The following is a 20,360-nucleotide window of genomic DNA, read 5'->3' as shown; positions in this document are numbered from 1 at the left end:
ACCTATTTATTTATTTATTCTCTTAATGTAAGAGGGACACTGGCTTAGGGGAACAAAAAGAAAGAAGAAAAGCCTGCTAAGGTGCCAATCCCTAAAGAGAGAACCAAAAGAATTATCCAAAATTTGAATTACAGTGTTATTGTGATTTTCATGCTACTTAAATTCCTTGATTCCCTATAATGAATAGCCTTTTTTTGTTTTGTTTTTGTTGCTTTATAAATTTCATCATCTTACTATGTACACGTCCTCTCTGCATGTGTCACCTTGTCTTGTTCTGCACTGAAGGGCATGGTGTCACTGCTGAGCCTCACTGACATCAGGGAAAGCCGGCCCCCCAGACCTCCCCTTGGCCTGCACCACCCCAACCTGAAGGACTTGGAGCTGCGGCATGGCACTCAGATGGCTGAGATCAGACGCCTCGTGGTACAGAAAGGTGAGGAGACTTGGGAATCACAACACAGAAAACACTTGTTATCCAACATCAATGGAGAACTGCTTGTTATATGTACAGTAATTTAACTGTCCTGTTGTTGGGGCTTCAGTTAACAAATACCATAGTTAATACTATTTACAGTATCCACACCAGGCTGGTAGTCTCATAACACGGTGGTCCAAACAAAGCACCACACACACACACACACACATCAATCATTACATCCTTCACACTCTCACTCATGTCAGCACTTTGTGGGAAGGGATAGTTTAATACTGAATGATTAAATATATATTCCTTTTAAGATTAATTGTCATTTTCCTTTTGCAAGCTGATAATTCTAGAATGTAACATCAGTTGTACTTGAATATTGTTTATGGTTTTTGGGAATTATAAGTCATATTACATGTCCTCCATGCACACCCACAGAGAACCAGAGGAAGGTGTTGCTCAAGATGGTGGTTGAGACTCGGGGACACTCCAGCCCAGTGTTCACAGACAAGATCCTGTCGCTGTACAAACAGAATGCTCGCATTGTTCACTTCTGCCTCACACCTCTTCTCTTCCTTCCAAGGTATGCTACTTTACCTTTGCCAACATGATTGCATGTTATGACAACAAAAGAGAAATAACTAAAGCTGATGGCATTGTGAGGAATCCGCTTGCTGAAAAACCATGAATGCCAAAAACTGTAAGTACCTCTTCTAACAGATAAAAGTCCCTCTGTAAATCAACCAAAAATCAATCAGTCAGTCAATCAATCAGTCAGTCAGTCATATCACCCCCTCCATCCTCCAGCTGCCACCTACATGTTCCCTAGCCCAACACACAGTCAGAGGCTTGTATTACATTTATTGCATAACCCTAAATTTTATTACATGAAAATAGCAGCAGCTTAAGATTAGGATAGCCGTGAGCATTACACTGAGAGACATTTTGTAGATTCATTGCTAGTTGAACCACCACCACCACTTTTTTCTTGTGAGTCGTGGTGTTATGGCACCATTTATGTTCCCTCTAACGGGCTACAATTACAGGTGGAGGTGGCAGGTGGCAGCAACGCGGGACCACAGCCTGGTTAGTCCCGGCAGTGCAGAGAAGACATTTGGCACTAAAACTCCAGAGTCTGTAAGTTGCATCCACAGCCTAATATCAGAGTAATCATGCTGGGGGGAGGGGGGTAACATTAACAAAAGTTAACCCCAAGATCTTTAAGTGTCATTAGTGGTTATTAGTGTGAATGCTGTGTGTGTGTGTGTGTGTGTGTGTGTGTGTGTGTGTGTGTGTGTGTGTGTGTGTGTGTGTGTGTGTGTGTGTGTGTGTGTGTGTGTGTGAGTGTGTGGTTCCTTGTCTGGGCCATGGCATGTGGAATTACCAGCCTTGTATACGTATGGATAAATAGTTTTTGTTAGTAATGCTTATGGTGAAGACAGTTCTTTTATTGATGCCATTGGTGATGAAGACTTTTAAGCATGAAAAATATCTCTCCTGTACTTTGAGGATATTAACATTTCTAGAATCTTGAAATATTGCCTTGATTATTCATTATGAGGTATGAGTAATATTAACTCGATATATTGTCAATGTTATTAAGGTGAAAATTTGAGTGATGTAAGTAATATTTTCTCTCTCTCTCTCTCTCTCTCTCTCTCTCTCTCTCTCTCTCTCTCTCTTCCATTGAAGCGCTCACGCCATGACTCTGGCAACTCCATGAAGAGTGGAGTGAGTGGCATTGCCCCGAGTGGACTGAGGCTATCCTTCTCCCTCAAGTCCAGCGTGGTGGTGTCAGCCAGTCCAGGGCAGCAGCGACGACGGCACGTGACAGGAGGGGGCGATGAGAAGTGGCATGATGCTCTGTGCTCCAGCTACCTGAAGGAGTACATCCAGTACCTGCAGAGCCTGGGCTTCCTCACCCTCAATATTACTCAGACACCTCAGCAAAGAGGGTAGGTCATTGTTTACCTCTCCCAGACAGCAGGGCACAGCATGAGGAAAATAGTTGAGCTGCTGCTCCTCACCTATGCACCAAGCATGCAAGACATTCACAACTCACTTTGCCCCTCTCTGTCCTCAAACAGTCGCCTTAACCGAGAATCTGAGAGTCGAGGTTTCCGAGTGAAGGAGGTTCGCTTCAATGAACAGGTGACCAAAGAACCAACCTACCTCCTCAAGAATGTCCTGGGAGGCACCATATTGTTGGAGATTGCCTTCTCAGAGCCATATTTTTCTGTCAAGGTAGGGAACAAGTTGCTCAGTATTAGAGAGAAAGTAAAAAAAAATGATAGATTGCAGTAAGGCACTTTTCCTTTGAACTACACTTCCAGAAGTTAAACCACAGTATATACTCAATAAAGCACCTTTAAGAGTATATTTACATTAAATTCTTCTTATTCAGTGGTTCTTTTCTGAACAAGAGCAATGGATAAAAGCACAGTGAAAAATTGTTTTAAGAGAGGGCAACACAGCATTCAGTCTTCACTTTGTGCCTTCATATTGTTGAGTGTGATCCGTCCCACAGATCTATGTGCTGGAGTCGTGCCGCCTGGAAGCCAAGAAGCTCTCCTCTCAGGTCAGTTCACTTTTGTCTTCGTGTTGCTCATGGGTAGCAGTAAGCAGCAGGGAGCTGTGAATGCTGATAACCTATCCCTCAGTTACTTAAAGTGTATTCCCCGTTGTATGAGTTTTGGTAGTGCTTTCATGTCTTCCTTAGTTTTTTTTTTTTTTTTCTTCTTTTTTTTTTCTTTTTCTTTTTTTTTTGAAGTTTTTTTTTTTTTTTTTTTTTTTTTTTTTTTGAGAGAGAGAGAGAGAGAGAGAGAGAGATGCATTTGCATTTAAAAGTCATTTATCTTCTGCAAATGTTTTGGATTCTAATAGTTTTCTCAAATTTATTTGTCTTTCTTAGTAACAAATCCTACTGAATACATAATGGAGATTTGTATGAATACTGTCATGCCAGTTCTTTATTAAGTTGATTTATTAAATCTTTCCTCATGTTCATCATAAGCTGCAAGTACAGACTTGAGGCAGGAAAACACATTGCATCCTTTATTTTGTAGTTAAGTAGACTTGTTAGACCAGTGAATGTGTCCAATAATTAAGGAGTGCAACAGGCTGCTGGCACTCCTCTGTATGTCAGTAACTTTAGCATGATTTCTGTTTGTGTAACTTGCATTGTTTTATTCTGTGTCTTGGTAAGAAGCACCCTCAGTTGAGGTTACAGATTAACTGTTGATTTTCTGACAGTCACTGGCCCTGTATTATAGTAATTTCTGATGAATTTGTGTATTACCCCATCAAGCTTCATGAGTGTCAGGCCAGGAGTCTCATGATTCTGTTTATCTCCTTTGATAAATTATTTCTACATGTGTAAAACGGTCTGACACAAGATTGATTAAAAATTCCCCAGGAAACACCAACTGAGGTGTCTTACAATGATGAATGTGTAACATATTGCATACGTACATTACTAAAAGTGGCAGGCCTGTCTCTCTACCTATCTGTGTTTCAGCCAAAGGGAGGCTTATCATCAAAATCTAAAGGAATATAATCTTATTTGAATTAAGATTTGAAGTTAGTACAGGGATGGAATAGCTGCTATTGTCACCATGGATGGTCTGTGAGGTGCAGGAAAGTTGACAGCCAACCTGTCTTGATCCTTTTTCAGTGTGCAGTGAAAACAGTACAAATTACACAAACTTAAACACAAGACCTGACTGAGCACTCTAAAGAGCAACAAATTAAGTTCAGATGATGCAAGATCAAAACTCTGGCATGTATTGCTGACCTGCATATTAGTTCTCTTGGAATTATTTTTATATGCCTTTTTCATAATTTGAAGTTAATTTTATACATATTTGGAGATATACAGTCAACATTTATAGTTCTTTTCTAATGTTAATTTCTTACTTTTCAGTTTATGTTGTGTTGTGATGTTTTTTTTTCACAGTAATTTTCTTTTTTTTTCTATTCATTAAACTAGCTTCCTTTATTACTAACCACTCTTGGATTTAGCAACTGTACACCAGAATTATCCCAGAGGTGCATGAAGGGTAAACATGAGTAAGACATTCTCAGCTCACATGGCTATAGGTTTGTTCTCTCCACATGAAGATGGAGGGAGCAGCTGAAGTTAAGCCTGGAGGTCCTCTCTCCTCACCGCTCTCCCCCACAACACCTCTCTTTCCTGAGGGTTGTCCTCCAGACCAGATAGAGGACAAAGTAAGCCAAGTCTTGTCGGATGCTTCTTGTTTTTGTCATGCCTGGATGTTACCCTGGGCAGAAAGTCTTCTCTAAGTCTTCTCTAACATGCCAGTCACGCTCCTTATGTCTTCCATGCAGTGTGTGCCTGTAAGTTCTGAACCTCAGTCTTGAGCAACGAGTGAAAACCTTTCCTCTCAAGATGTGTATCAAAATTAGTCTGTTTTGGTCTAAGGTAACACTGGGATGTATGTTGGGGTGCCAGAGCCTTGCTTCAGCTTGTCCACTAGTGGGGGTCTTAGGCTTGCTTTTCACTGAAACCTCATGTGTCTCCTGCCTGTCCACATTAACCTCTGCTTGATGCCACGTCTATACTAAGTTTGCTGTTAATGATTTGTGACTTTAACACGGAGGTCTCTTGAAGGAGCAACTGGAACTTTTATGCAGTCTGTAAACCACTGTAATCTGAGCTACATCTGTGAGTGGTGCTGCCTTGAGTGAGACAGACAAAGAGAAGAGTCACTGTGTTTTCTTACAGCTTCTCCGTATCACGTGATGAGCAATAGTGCTGCATAAATGGGAAATGTGCATTTTTATGTAAAGCTCTTCTCTTGTTGTGTGTCTTTTGTCTTAGTGACTAGTTGTATGATTTGTGGAACATTGGAACAAGTCACTAATTTTCTCAATTAGCACAGAATTTACTGTTAGTCCTCCTTTAACGTGATCAATTTCTTCTGCAAGATCTTCACTTTAGAAAAATATTGTGTTTGAAGGACTTTTGAAACCCTTTATTTCCTTCTGCACCCCTCCCTAAAAGTCCCTTTTTTGAGTCCATTATTGGTAAAGTTTCGGCACCAAAAATACAATGCAAATATTCACTTGTTTACCTTAAAAGTCCTTCCTATCACTATCTTCTCTCCAACTTCAGTTATATGTGTTACCTCCAGGGTTCTTGTCAATGGGAAGGTGGGTGGGCTTGCAGTGAGAGGATGGGGTAGTCAGCCTTTGCACCTTAAGAGTAGAAGAGCCACTTAGATCAGGCACCATTTCAGTGAAAAGAATTGTTCAGTTTTAATGAGTTACTCTTGAGTTTTACTTCATTATGTATTACACATGAGTGAGCTGCCAAGAGGTGGCAGCAGGTGGGCATATGCTTTGAATGTGAAATGTTGCACAAGAGTGGGTCTTAGTTGTGTAAGAAGAGATTTCTGTCTGCATTTTCAAGCCGTGTTAAACAAAAATCATGTAACAGAAGTTTGCATCAGAGCAGGATCGACTGTACAAGTTTTTCAGCATATAAAATACGTCCATTAAAAGTATACGTATGTCTGTCCTGTGTAGCTGTGAGGTGCGAGCACTAAACAGATCAGTGAGTGAGGAGACGTGCGGAGTATGCTGTGGTTGAGGGCAGCTGTCAGTGAGGGGTGAAGTGGTTGTGTTGAGCAATGTGATGAGAGAGACAGATGTTAAAATGAGTGGTTGATTGAAAACAGTCTGTTGAGATCACTAAAGGAACAAGGATGTTAACTTAAAAAAAGAATGAATATATGGATTTCTAGGTGTAAAGTGGGGAATGAGGTATGCAAAGGCTTGAAAAAAATAAATAAATAAATAAATAAAAGAATAAAGAAATAATGTATTGGAAAGAATGGGATTGCAGTCAGTAAACACTTCAAAAGGGTTAAAGGACTTTAATAAATGTCTCATCATGACAAAAAATATAATTGTTACATATTATTATTTATTCATATATTTATTTTTATTTTGTTTTTGTTTTATTTACTTACCTATTTATTATTATTATTATTATTATTATTATTATTATTATTATTATTATTATTATTATTATTATTATTATTATTATTATTTTATTTATTTATTTTGTGTGTGTGTGTGTGTGTTTTGCTATTCCAGGAGTGACAAGTAATGATGTAAGAGTAGTGCTCCATCACCAGCATAATGGTCTTGCTTGGTCACACAGTTCATGACACCAGCTGACCTCCAACTCTCCCACAGTTTGCCATCAACTCCTTCTTGGACAAGGTGGATGACATCAAGGTCCTGCTTCACCTGCACTCCTTCACTTATGACTTCCACCTACGGGCGCTGTGTGCTTATGTGGCAGACCGGCAGCTGCTCTTCACTCGAGGCTACCACCTCTCCTCCTGCCTCTCAGACTTCATCAAGTACTACAACAAAGGCCCAAACTTTGCCAGGAACCTTATCTACTCAGGTGCATTCACTGCTCATTCATCTTAGTTGTAATTATCTTTCATAATCTCGGGTGCTCTTACATTTACTTTTGTGTTACTCTCAGGTTTACATAAACTAAATTATCTGTGCTATTCTCAAGTGGTGTTAGACTGACATGTGTTGCTCTCAGGTGCTCTCACCATAGAAGATACAGGCACTCCTGGGGAGCAGCTGTACAACTACCTTCTGGCCCGAGAGAAACAGTACAAGATGAAGGTTCTCCGCATGACCCCAGTTATTCTCGACCCTGATGCTGTAATGGTGAGTGTGTTGTTCACTTGATTTTCTCAATACTTCTTGCTATTCATATTTGTAATGTACATAACAACCTTTTAATAATTTTGGAGACTTTTTAGCATTAGTAAATGCTGAAATGATTATAAAGAAAAGATACATGCTTCTGTTACTTTCTTACTTATATTGCAAAGGAGGAGGCTTTTTATTTCTCTAACCTTCTAGCTGTTGCATCACCCATCTCCACTTCCCTTTTGCATTTTTGTTTCATGTCCAGGTGTCATAATTCTCAGGGTATAGCACAATTCCATTACCTTAGTCTTTCTGCAAGCTGATACAGATTTGCACTATCAGGTTGTAATGAAGCAAAAAATTGAACTGTAGTTTTGGGTGTGCATTAGAATGTTGATGTTTTGTTGGTCAGCACAACACAGAGTTCATCCTGGTGCACACCAAGACCTGCCACGTGCACTACCGGGACGGCAACGACCAGCGGGTATCTGATGATTACGATGTGACCCTGCTGGTCTCCCACAACACGGCAGCCAACAGTCTGCTCCACCATCTCCATCTCAACTTCTATGTCATCCTCACCAGCACACGGTGAGAGTCCTGGTCTCTCTTATTCAACACTTGTCTTGTATTTTTTTTATAGGCCTCAATGGGTAGTAGGGCTTTTCTTGTGCAAGTTTTCAAACTTTCATGCATACATTAATTTCTCAATTTACACATGCTTCAGATATACAGGTTTAGAATAATACTTTTGACAAATATTGTAAAAATTATTTGGAATGCACTTGAAATTTGATGCATCATATTCACTATCCCTGATTTTATTGTTTTCTTTTGTTTTTAACAAGTGGGTTGCAATTTGAATGACTCAAATTTTATCAATGCAGGCACATTCCAAAAGCATCATTCATGTAAATAAAGAACTTTGTGTACTTTAATTAACTTTAAGTAATAAAACATTGTGTACTTTAATTAACTTTAATAAAACATAAAGGTAACCTGAGATCTTGCAACTCAACAAATGTGATAAAAAGCAGATTGGTTTCTTTGTGTTCTGAAGAAGCTCATTGTTATAACATCACAGTGAGATGTACCCGAACCGCATCCTCGAGAAGAAGATGGGACATTTCCGCACAGTGTCCATTGCCCCGTCTCTTGGCCGCCGGTGGACTCCCTCCTCCACACAGACAGGTGCCTCCCCTCCATTCTCACCACACCATGCCCCAGACTTTCATTTTTAACTTTCATGTTTCAGATTACTACAGATTTTTGTATAACATTTGGTCAGATACTTATTTCATGGTCATATGTATCCTATTTAGGGACATGACCTGGATAACTACAGTTATCTTAGTAATGAATGTTGTATCTTTCTATTTAGGGACACATGACGTGGATAAGTACAGTTAACTTAGTAATGAATGTTGTATCCTTTCAGAGAGTTGTGACCATAGTGGAACAGACACTCCACCAATCACCACCACCTGTGAGGAGGCCTCTGACCCAACCATAGCCACCCAGGAAGGCCTCCCATCCTCTGTCAAGTCCTTTGGTGGCATCAGGTCAGTTCTGCTTCAGACACAAATTTAATGAGTGATAACAGTGAAGCTTACTTTTTGTCTGTTGTGGTTTCAGATGCAGCATGAAAGAAACCATCTTAATAAAAGAGGTGTTGTTGGCAGGTCTGAGAGCGTCAACTACCTTGGCTATTACACACAGTATGAAGAAACCATGCAACGCACACTGGAGCTCCAGGCAGAGGAGGCTCGTACACGCATTCACCACATTTTTAACCAAGCCAAGATACACTGCAGGTGAGTCAATACTTGGAGGCTGTGCCACTCAGTGCTACAATGCTGTATCTCTTGTGAAGTGTCTTAGTGGACTTGTGTGCATTAAATTGGAACTACCTGGTTATCATACTGTATCAAGCCCAAAATCCTTAAAATTTAAACACATTTTGCTTGGTGCCTCTAGACGAGATTCGCTGTGGCAGCGCCTGACAGCCAGCCTGCGGGAGGAAGATAGACAAAAACTTCCCAGAGAGCAGGTCAGTTAACACTCAAGTCTTCCTGATGCCTTCTATTTTGGTGCCAGCTGTACAAATATAAAAACAAAAATCAACTACCCGCAGGTCCTTGGTGGTTTGAGCTTCACAGAGTTAAGTGAATTGCTGAACCTTGTGAGTGTGGAGCCTTTGGGATCAGTGGACTCACAGTTGCTGCCTCTGCTTTCCAAGCCACTTCACTGGTACCAGGGCCTGATCAGGGTGCTGCAGTCCAAGTACCAGGAGCGACACAGGTGGTAGATGCCTCAGTGAATAAGCCTTCAACAGGATTTACTTAAATAGAAGAATCTTTCTTGATTTGCTAATTTTCTCAATAATTACAGCTTGCCTCATGAAAATAGTAATCAGTCATTAACACAAATGAGTACATTTTGTTGAGGGAAGTGTCATGTGTTGCAGGAATCTGACCTCCAGTGATGGCAATATACAGCATGTGGTGGTCCTGAGTCCTGGTTGTCCTGATGCCTTCATGATGCTCTCTATCAATCTCCACCACCAAAAGGCTGTAAGTTTGGGACATTTTAATGGAAGTGGAAAGCTACAAATATCCTATTTTAATTTTTTCATCATTTTTTTCTTCTTCATTACTTGATAAATGAAGTATTTATATCTTGATTTTTATGGCAGGAGTTGTGCTGTGTCTACAAGCAACTGAAGGGGGAAGGCACCAGCCCAGTCCTGGACCAGAGGGTTCAAGCTCTCATCCAAGACTTTGTCAATGCTTGTTGTTTCCATCTGTGGAGTGGGCTGCTCTAGCACAGGCCTAGCCCTTGGGGTTTTCCATGGTCATATTTTGAAATATTTTACACCTAAATACACCCAAACACTGAAAATAGGAACTTGACACTTGACAGTTTTTCAAAATGAGATAAACATTAACATCTTCAATATACAAGGTATGAGTGTGACAGTCGTTTTTTGTATTTCATTTTCTAGGATATGGCCTTGTATTACTAATGTAAGAGAGGTAGTGTGCTGCTTTGAGAGTTAGTTTGTACTTTTGCAGATGCATTTTTTTTGTCAGGAATGTACACTCAAATATACAAACTCTGTGATGCAAAATGCAGCATACACATAACTAGTCAGCCATCAGAAATTATTAATCAGCAGACAACTTTTGTTGTTGAAAAAAAGTTAATGTATTTCTTATTATTATGCAATGGATAACTTTATACAGTCTATGCAGTGAGAAGAGAAACATAAGTATTCTCATGGAACCTATGTGAGGCATCTGATGTGTGTTCTGGGATCTTGTAGGATTACAGTTATAGCCAGTAAGCCCTGGCCATGTTGAGATGAGGGGCAGCCTAGGTACTGGGATGGCTGCAAAGGGAAACCCAACAAGGTAGTGGAGGGGGACTCCTAAAATGCTTTTTTTTCTCTCTCTCCAATAGGGTTATAAAATCCAGACTATCAGGACACCAGTCATTTCGGCAAAGACTTTCACCTGTGATATTAGATGTTTCCCTTATTAGAGTTCTAGATTAGAAAATTTTGATTTCTAGTTCACTTGTGGCAAGAAAAGATGAAGTTATCAAGATTTGGTGTAGGTGATTCTCAATTAGAAAAAAAGAAGCTTTACTTTTATCTTTATTTATTTTCCAGTATTAAAAGACCTCTCAATATAATACAAATCAATTTGGCTATTTTGAAGAATGTCATGTTATATTTGGCACTAGTGTCAATGTGTTGTCCCTGGCTGGCTGTGCCACGTTCAGCAGGCCTGAGTTGCCAGGTATGTATTTTCCTTGTGGTTTACAGTGTTACCATGCAAGGTGAGGATTCTCTCTCTCTCTCTCTCTCTCTCTCTCTCTCTCTCTCTCTCTCTCTCTCTCTCTCTCTCTCTCTCTCTCTCTCTCTCTCTCTCTCGACAAGATATATGATCACTTTTATGTCGCAAGGCATGTATAGTGCGTGCGCGCGCGTATGCCCACTCTCTCTCTCTCTCTCTCTCTCTCTCTCTCTCTCTCTCTCTCTCTCTCTCTCTCTCTCTCTCTCTCTCTCTCCAAAAGATATCACAGACAACACATCAACATGACAGGCATAGTGTTTGTATTTCTCTCTCTCTCTCTCTCTCTCTCTCTCTCTCTCTCTCTCTCTCTCTCTCTCTCTCTCTCTCTCTCTCTCTCTCTCCAATAGATGTGTTCTGCAATTGTATCTCTTGTCTAGAGAGAGAGAGAGAGAGAGAGAGTATATATATCCTTGCCCGATGTGGTAACACTGCAAGGAAAATGCATAACTGGCAACTCAGACCTGCTGGACACAGCCCAGCCAGCCAGGGACATGTTGACACTAATGCCTTGTAATTACTCGTGGGCTCTGTTAAGATGATAAGACCCAAAGTCTCAATATGAAATTCACTAATTACATGTATATGTAATTAGTAAATCACCACATTGGAACACTTTTAGGTGGGATTTTGGTAACAAATGACGTGCATTTCAGGCATGATACAACCAGAATTATTTCAGGGAGCTGAGGCAGTGAAGGCAAAAAAAAAAAAAAAAAATAATAATAATAATAATAATAATAATAATAATAATAATAAATAAATAAATAAAGTAATTAACTGCATAATGCTTAGAGATACAAAGGGAAGGAGGAATCAAACATCAAGTTGTCACTTAAGAAAAAGAGTTGTGCTGGAATATAACAGACCCTGTTATGTATGCACAGGCAACTCACACGCTAGTTTAGTACAAGCAGCAACATGTAGTACTCCAAGTCTTCGTATTTGGTCAGTTACTCAATGATATTCAGCTGACAGAGACCAGTTTGCTCATACAGTAGTTCATGAACATTTTTCTTTAATTACAGCTATATTTACCTTGCTTTAGACAGAACAATTAATGGTGCTCATTTTAAGATAAATTCTATAGTAGTTTATATTAGTGTTGATCAATAAATTGTTCCGGTTAATATAACAATTTGGTGAGGAGCAGATAGGTGAACATCATAAAAACTGTGCATCGCTGTAGAAATAAGTCATGCACAAAGAGGGTTGCCATTCAGTATGTGATTTCTGTAGTATAGCCTTATTCCTTGTCTGTTTTCAAGAAAGGAGAAAGTAGGTGTAAGGAGAGGTTGTCTAACTATATTTAATCTTTCAATTTTTCTTTCTTCAACTCTAACTCTTGTATAAATCATTCTGACTGACAAGAGGGCTGTCCTTGCTGGGGATGTATGCTTGGAAACATACTTAAAGACAGGGAGGAGGAAAACGAGTAATACATCTGTGCACCAAGACAGGGAGGAGGAAAACGAGTAATACATCTGTGCACCATCATTTTATAAAAGAAAAGAAAGACATTCTGAAAAGCTGTTCTTCAGGTAACTTAATGCATACATTTCCTCTTATAAGTGTGTGCAGCTGTAGGAAGGAAGGAGAACAAAGACATGGTGTGATGTTTGTCCTGTGGGAGATCTTAATTATCTTGCTCATTATGTTAGGGTAAGTGTGATTATTGAAGGAGAGACAAGACCAAACCAAACCTTTGGCAATGCCTTAACACATCAGTATGGAAGGCACAAAGCATTAGGAATTGCATGTATGTCAATTATTTCATTTACACAATTTTACATATACTAATGAAAAATTAATTTAGCACTTCTTTATGTATATATCAAGTATGAATATATATTTGTTATGAAATATGAATTATGCATTTTTGAGAGAGCACATTTATAGGATGAGGTACAAGATGCCATTGCTCTACATGCTGAGTCTGTGCCATGTTGCCACCAGTACAGTGGAGACAGGAGTAGGAATACTGCCTTGTCATCATCGTCTTCTATGCCAAACTGCAGATTCTGATGTATATAAAGTATCTTAATTTTATTTGTTTCTTGCATTATGTATTATACCCAATCATTATTCTCTCAGATATCAGTTGTACCATACTGAAAGCAGGGAGATGTGGTGTGACTGAAATCCCTGCTGATTCACAATTAGTGTAAAAAGCAGAAAATACAAAAGGTTTTGTTCAGTATTTGTGACTGATATATGCCTATATTTTTTGACAATAAAGTCATCAAAAACATTTGTATTCTTATACTCATTTGTCCTTGAGGTTGTGGCATAGACTCATGTTGCAAACACACACACACACACACACACACACCAGATTAAACAAAGTGGATTGTGCAATTTTCCAAATGTGACTGATGCAAGTGACTGCACTCACATTGTCATGAAAGCACCACAGATAGATGAGGCAATCTGTGTTAATGTACTGGCACCCCATACCTGGCACTGGTGTGGTGTGTGAGCGGCAGCAACACTTTCCTACCTGGCACACAAAGGCTCTGCTCCATCAGGTCTCAAGTGCACTTCATGCGAGGATGATGTGCTCTCCCATCTAAACTTGCTCTCTCTCCATAACTACACCACATAGAGACCTCTGGATGGTGTCATTAGAAAGAGGAGGACCTGGTGATGAGTAAAGTTGGTGTGCTGTTAGGTGGTGTAAAAGTGGGAAGGATTTTGGGACAATTTTCATTACAAAAGTCTTGGGGGATTTTTCAACTTTGTGAAGCATTTTACATGGGTACTGACTACTGAGTGCAAACAGCATTCAAACCTAATACAGTTTTGGTTTTTAAAAAATACAGGACTTCATTCTGTAGTTTAATACAGAATGCAGTAACTGCAATCAAAGTTCTAGAAAGTTTAGAAGCTGGCTCTATAATCAATCTGAATATTCTCAGCTTAAATGTCTCAAAAATATATATAAAACCAATTACACACAACACTTCTTCCCTAAATGAGACACTTATGGGAAGGAAAAACTATCACATTTGGCTACAAAAGTTACACAGAGACCTTGCAGTTATGACTGAACTTCCATGAGTAGGAAGTGCAATGCTTCATGTTTCTACAATTTGGACATTAAACACAAAGTGAAAGGCTTGGAACAGACTGAAGAGAACACAGTGAGATGGATGTGTGGGTGTGCTGTGAGAGATGGCTCAAGTATTAAGGGACTGACATGCAGGCTCTGAACTGGCAACATCAGCAAAGTAAATGAACGACAAATTACAGGAATTTAGTCATGTGGAGAAAAATTAGTCATATGACCAGATAAGGCATATAAGACATTATGAGGTGAAAGTAAAGTGCCACAAAAGACAAAGGAAAGGCAAGAACTTAGATTGCAAAGAAACTGAGACAAACAGCACATTGTTTACTAGTTTGGTGAGTTGCCATCTGAGAGCCAAGGACAATTCATTAAGGCTCAGAACCTGAATTTCAAAAGCATCTTTAAAAGAGTGATGTTGATGATAAGAACCCAGATAAAAAACAGGACAAACTGTAGAACTGTGTGGACTGGCAGACTGACAAAGACTGACTGAACTAGATGATGCTGATAAACAAGAGCCAAGCTAAGAACTTTAAACAAACCTTCATAATGCAAGATCTCTTATATGTAACTTTTATAAATTTCATAAACTTATCCCTTTCTAGATAAATAAATGAGCACATGAAATTAAATGATGAGGCACACAAAAGTTACCACAATGTCAAGTCATGAAATCTATGAATATTAAGACACAACCCTGTAGTTAAAACTAAGTGCACTATCTACACCTTTCACAAAAAAAAAAAAAAGATCTAGAACCAGTTATGCTGTAAATGTTATAACATCCTCCACCCTCATCCCTCTCTGTCTTGCACTTGCCACAGGTGTCTCTGACAGTTTGTGTGCTGCCAGACACCCAAAAACCTGCAAGAAAAAAAAGGTCAACAAATGCCTCAGAAGGAAACTGAAGTGCAGAGAAGGAAAGTAATGAGGTGGAAGAGTGTATTCAAGAAAGGCAACAGAGGGCCTTTTGGCTTGGACTCCTGGTGATCCCATTAGGGGAAAGAAGTCCTGTGTGATGGAGTAATGTCAGTTGCTCATCAAGGTTGGATTCACATCTGTCAAGGAATTTGGGTGTCATAACTTAAGTGAGAGGGTAGGAGGTGGGTGACATTGAGGCAGTGGAGTAATTTTAATAAAGCCATAGTAGAGAGTGCAGATCTGTTTGGTGTGAGAGGAGTGTGAGGTGGAGTAGGAAAGGATAGTGAAAAGATGGTGTAAAAAGGTTAAGGCTGTGGAGGAAAAAGGGAAGGCATTTGAGGAACTGTTTTTTTTTGGCTAGTTGATGGAAAGACTTGGCATGATATAAAGTGCATAAGATTCAGGTGATGGAAGGCTCCAGTACCTTTTGTGGGCAGCCTCTATATCATGTATAGCATGAGAACAGGCCATGTTAAACCAAGGTTTGGAAGCTTAGGGTGAGAGGAAGAGTGAGGAATGTGCACCTCCATGCCAGACACTATCACCTCTGTTACGTGCTCAGCACACAGATGGGTCTCTGACATGGAAGCAGCAGTCATTCTGAGGAAAATCAGAATAATATCTCCTCAGGTCCCCCTTGATGATACTGAGGCCATGGAAAATACAGTAACAATATGTAAGGTCTTTTCTTAATAAGCTATCCCTGACAGAGAACAGTCCTAATCTGGCAAGCCTCTCCTGATGAAAAAAAGTCTGCCAGTCTAGTTATCTGTTTTGTCCACCTGCATTGGACAGATTCCAAGAGATTCTGGCCAAGAAGTCCAAGATTCCAGACTGGAGATGCAAAGTCCAGAATAGGTCTGACATCAGACATAAAGAGAGATGACATGAAGTTTACTGAGCAACAGACCATAGATTTCAGAAAGTTTGTGGCAACACCTCCAGCCTTAGCAGCTGTATATCTTACATGTTGGTTAAATTTCAATTTATTGTCAACTGTTACTCCAAGGTCTTTCTGTGATAAACAAGAATTTATTGGGCTGCCATTAAGAGTGTAAATAGGAGTATGGAGATACTCAGCATAGATATAACAATGTCTAGCATATCACAGGATGGACACATTTACCAGTGGAAAATCTCAGCATCCAGGAAGCAGCTACTGATGACAGCAAGTCAATGTCATTCTGCTTGTTAAGCAAAGACTGAGAGTAAGTTGGTGAAGGAGCTGATGAATGAAATTATAACTTGATATCATCTGCAAACATTTTGTAATTACATTGGATCTGAGAACAAGTATGATTGATAAAAATGAAGAGCAGCAGTAAACCAAGAACTTAGCCTTGAGAAACACCACTTAAAACTGTCTTTGAAGTACTAGCATGACCATTAATTAAAACTTTCATTGTACAGCCCAAAAGAAAACTAGTGATCCACTGTAGTAGGTTGCCCAAGATTCCAAAAGCTACCAACGACTCAACAAGAGTTTGATGATGAACACAGTCAAAGGCATTAACACTTAAGTCAAATAGGATTAAGTCAACCACATGCCCTTGATCGTACCTGTAGTTTATAAAGTCACATGTAAGCAGTAACAGGTCAGTAATGGAACAGTTAGGCCTGAAACCAAATTGTAACTCATCAAAGAGCAGGTGGTCATCAATGAAGTCAAACAGAGATTTGCAAATAATATATTCCATCATTTTACAAGGGACAGGATTTAGGGTGATGGGCCTGTAGTTCAATGAATCACTGCACGACCCTTTCTTTTACATTGGAGACATATGAGACAGCTTCCAAGACTGAGGTAAGGAGCCAGATGTCATTGATTCATCAAAGATTATTAACAAAGGACAGGCAAGTTCCATGGCATGCTCTTTTAATAGACAAGGATAAAGGTTGTTGAGTCCCATGGCGCTGTCAGCATCAAGAGATTTTAAATTAAATTCTACATCATTGGGCTGAAAGTGGATAGATGAAAGGTTACCATGACACATCTGGTGGGAAAAAGGGTTCAAAGATGGCTCAAAAACAAATACAGAACCAAATGCTTCAACAAATACATTAGCCATAGTATTAGTCATCAGTTAGGTTACTGTCAACCATCATAGGACCAACTCTAGGTCTATCCATTTTTCTGTTTCTGATGTAGGAATGAAACAATTTGGGTTCAGTAAGGTAAAGTTGAATAAGATTTTTCTCATAATCAATTTGAGCATTTAAGGCAGTAGATCTTAAGCTGGCATTTATTTAAATTTCAAAAAGCTTTTGAAGTGAGAGGTGAGATTGTCTAACATACATCTGTCTAAACAATTTGCACTCATTCCACCTCACAGTACACTGTCTGTACAGGTTACGAGGGACAGGCTTAGACCATGGAGGGGACTTCCTGTGAGTAGACTTTTGGGGATGTGTCATTTTAGTAAGTTGGCTTAAAGTATTTGTTAGGAAAGAGGTGGCATCATCAACATTGTGGTGTGATAGTTCATTGTCCCAATTGTAGAATCTGAAGGCACTACAAATCCTATTAAAATTTCTTGGCCCAATCAAACAAAGCTTCAAAAACCTTTTCATAAGGAACTTTACTTTGGAATAAATAGGAAGCTTTGATGACAGAATGACCACACTGAAGAAAGGTAGGAAATACCACATGTTGAATATGATCAGAGTCATAAGTTAAAATGAAGTCCAAAATATTCCCAGAATGGACAAAAGTAGGTTCAAGTACCCACTGATGAACACCAAGAGTTTGGAAGATATCAAGGAACACAGAGTTACAAGCAGAAATATTTTGATCAGGAACAATGTCCAAGAAATTGTAGGGAGATTAAGTCACCCACTATTACAAGTTCCTTATTGGTACTGAGGTTGTAAGTAAATTCAATGAGAGCAATATTTTCTTCATGAGTATAAGAAGGAGGATAATAAACTGTTAAAATATAAAAGTTTAGGGTAGGAAGATGAAGTGTTAGTGTTAGGAAAAGGGCCAGAGTCAGAATAAACATAGGCTTTAATATTATTTTTGACATAAACACAAACACTTAACTTAGGAACAGGAGATTCAAAATCATGTTTCAACAGGGAATAACCTTCAATATTAATTATAGAATCAGAAATGGATGGCTGTAGCCAAGATTCAATGATAGACAAAAGAGAAATTTTCTCATGACAAAACTTATATACATAGAAACCTTTATTGAATAAACAGTTTAAATTAGAATGAGCAATATTTAACAACTTGTAAAGACCAGACTGAATGCTAGAGGAGGAACTTAGTTTTTTTTTTTTTTGTGACTTGGGAACTGAAGACTGTTTGTGGTGTCATGCCAGTAACATTAGTATTAACCTGAAGGACTTGTGCGCCCTATCAAGTACACTGTTGGTGGCAGCAGCTGGTAACTGGAAGGGGGTAATTACTCTATGGGAAGACAAACGCATTATTAGTTCCTGCCTCTGTTCAAATGTAAGATGTTTTGTGATGTAGACTTTGTCACATTCCAAATTCTACATTTTTACCAGCTGCCGACATCTTTTTTTTTTTAATGCGGAGTTTTTAATTTTAGCCCAAACAAGGTCCTGTTTAATAGGAAATAATTAATCAAGAGGGATAACTTTAGCATCATGAAAAAAGGTAGGTCAACTTCAACAAACTTCTGAGAAACTGAATCTACATCTGAACAAAGTCATCTTAAGATAGCCGAATCAGCTCTTTTTTCCCTCTCTGATCTCCACTGCCTCTTCGTGGAGGATGGTTCTTATTTCAATCGGACTGGGAACAAACTGATAAGTGGGGTCACTGAAACTCGGCCCATCTGAGGGTCTACTGGATTTCAGTAGAATTTCTATACAGAGTGGACACATCACGTGACAAAACCTTAACTGTCTCAAACAGCTGAACTTGATCACTGTTACCTGATAGGTTTGTTGACACCGTGTGGACGGTTGAGTCGGCAAGCAGTGCAAACATAGGAGGCACTATGTTATGAAAGTCAACAATGGTCTTAAAGGCTTTATATGGCAATCCTGAACACTTCTGGGCACCAAGAGTCCAGAAAGAACACTAATGAATCTTCATTACCAATCTTTACATTAGAAGTACCACACGGATAAACATCATCAGCAGTAGTACTGCCAGTGTCCCCTGAGCCATGATGCATAAATTCTGAGAGACCGATATATCTGTGGATTCATCCACAAGAATGCTATGTACAAGAATATACGAGTTTCGCTTCCACTGCAGATTATTTTTTATAGTAGCAGCAGAACAGATCAGGAAGAGATTTAATTTCGGAGACGAAGTCCTTTCAAGAATGCATATGCTGGAGCCAGCCAGTGTTCTAGGCATCCAGGGCAAAGTGCAAGAGCAAAATTTGGTGCCCCTCGCGACACACCTTCCCCGAATCATTACCCAGAATGATTCTACCCTCCAACAACTGGACGATGAGTGGAGGAGGCTTGCGGTAGAAGCTCTGCCTGAATTCATTACCAACATGGCGAAAAAAAAGTGGACAAAAGCAATTACAACCAGCCTGATAAATTTTGATGTGCCATAAAAACTCTGGAGGAGAGTGATAGAAACCCCAAGTTTAAGCTTGTTTCAGACTTTTCACTAGGATGTCTTTCTTTGTCTCATGCTAATGCTGACTGTGAGCGCTGCTTCTCTAGTGTAAACCGTGTGAAAACAAAAGACAGAAATAAGCTAAAAACAGAAACCGTAAGAGACATCATCCTAGCGAAGCAGTGTGTTGCTTCCACATTCAGCAGTGACTGTACGACCTTCAAGCCATCAATCAAAGTCAATGATAAAAAAAACAAAAAACATGACATCAAGAGTGCTATATTCCTCCAATGAAGAGAGTGCCGGGGCTGCTGACGACGTGCCGGATGTATATATAGAACAAGACCAGTAATCTCCTACATAGTAAGTAAACAACTTAACGAAGTGTCCTGTAGTTTTTCTCCAATTATTAATGATATGTATTTAGGAAAGTGTTTTGTTTGTTAAAGGCATTGTTGTTGTTTTTTTTCATTACACACACACACACACACACACCTCTCTCTCTCTCTCTCTCTCTCTCTCTCTCTCTCTCTCTCTCTCTCTCTCTCTCTCTCTCTCTCTCTCTCTCTCTCTCTCTCTCTCTCTCTCTATATATATATATATATATATATATATATATATATATATATATATATATATATATATATATATATATATATATATATATATATATATATATAACCTAAATTCTGCTGTATTTGGAAAGTGGCAGTTTTGCATAATATTTGGAATAATTACATATGTACGACAATTTTACCAGAAGTACAATAATTTCAACCTGTGTAGTACGATAATATGGCCAAACCATCTGGCAACGCCGAGTCCCAG

The 20,360-nt window shown here is 39.2% G+C and overlaps 1 protein-coding gene and 1 long non-coding RNA gene across 13 annotated transcripts in view; one reads left to right on the top strand and one right to left on the bottom strand.

Annotated features, from left to right (window-relative positions):
* LOC135115321 (KICSTOR complex protein SZT2-like) overlaps positions 1–13,237 on the top strand; it is a 69,662-nt gene extending 56,425 nt beyond the window's left edge. For 11 of the 12 annotated variants that reach the window (XM_064031947.1, XM_064031948.1, XM_064031957.1 and 8 more), the window contains 17 exons: positions 286–433; positions 863–1,007; positions 1,471–1,561; positions 2,117–2,379; positions 2,512–2,668; positions 2,952–3,002; positions 4,544–4,651; positions 6,647–6,863; positions 7,014–7,144; positions 7,542–7,720; positions 8,214–8,320; positions 8,568–8,691; positions 8,812–8,943; positions 9,107–9,179; positions 9,264–9,430; positions 9,597–9,702; positions 9,825–13,237. In XM_064031947.1, coding sequence (XP_063888017.1) covers positions 286–433; positions 863–1,007; positions 1,471–1,561; positions 2,117–2,379; positions 2,512–2,668; positions 2,952–3,002; positions 4,544–4,651; positions 6,647–6,863; positions 7,014–7,144; positions 7,542–7,720; positions 8,214–8,320; positions 8,568–8,691; positions 8,812–8,943; positions 9,107–9,179; positions 9,264–9,430; positions 9,597–9,702; positions 9,825–9,953 — 2,328 coding nt within the window. In that variant the 3' untranslated portion in view covers positions 9,954–13,237. The remainder of the gene's footprint in view (positions 1–285; positions 434–862; positions 1,008–1,470; positions 1,562–2,116; positions 2,380–2,511; positions 2,669–2,951; positions 3,003–4,543; positions 4,652–6,646; positions 6,864–7,013; positions 7,145–7,541; positions 7,721–8,213; positions 8,321–8,567; positions 8,692–8,811; positions 8,944–9,106; positions 9,180–9,263; positions 9,431–9,596; positions 9,703–9,824) is intronic. The other variant, XM_064031956.1, reaches the window with a different exon arrangement.
* LOC135115325 (uncharacterized) lies at positions 9,197–19,035 on the bottom strand. The gene is made up of 3 exons (XR_010275955.1): positions 18,887–19,035; positions 13,444–13,626; positions 9,197–9,700 (listed from the first exon to the last, which is right to left on the bottom strand). It is a non-coding gene; the product is annotated as an uncharacterized LOC135115325 (long non-coding RNA).
* Positions 19,036–20,360: the final 1,325 nt, after the last annotated feature.

This window comes from Scylla paramamosain, chromosome 29, assembly GCF_035594125.1.
Source record: "Scylla paramamosain isolate STU-SP2022 chromosome 29, ASM3559412v1, whole genome shotgun sequence".
Lineage (NCBI taxonomy): Eukaryota > Metazoa > Arthropoda > Malacostraca > Decapoda > Portunidae > Scylla > Scylla paramamosain.
The sequence above is the reverse complement of the archived record's forward strand: the minus strand, read 5'-3'. Positions and strand labels throughout refer to the sequence as shown.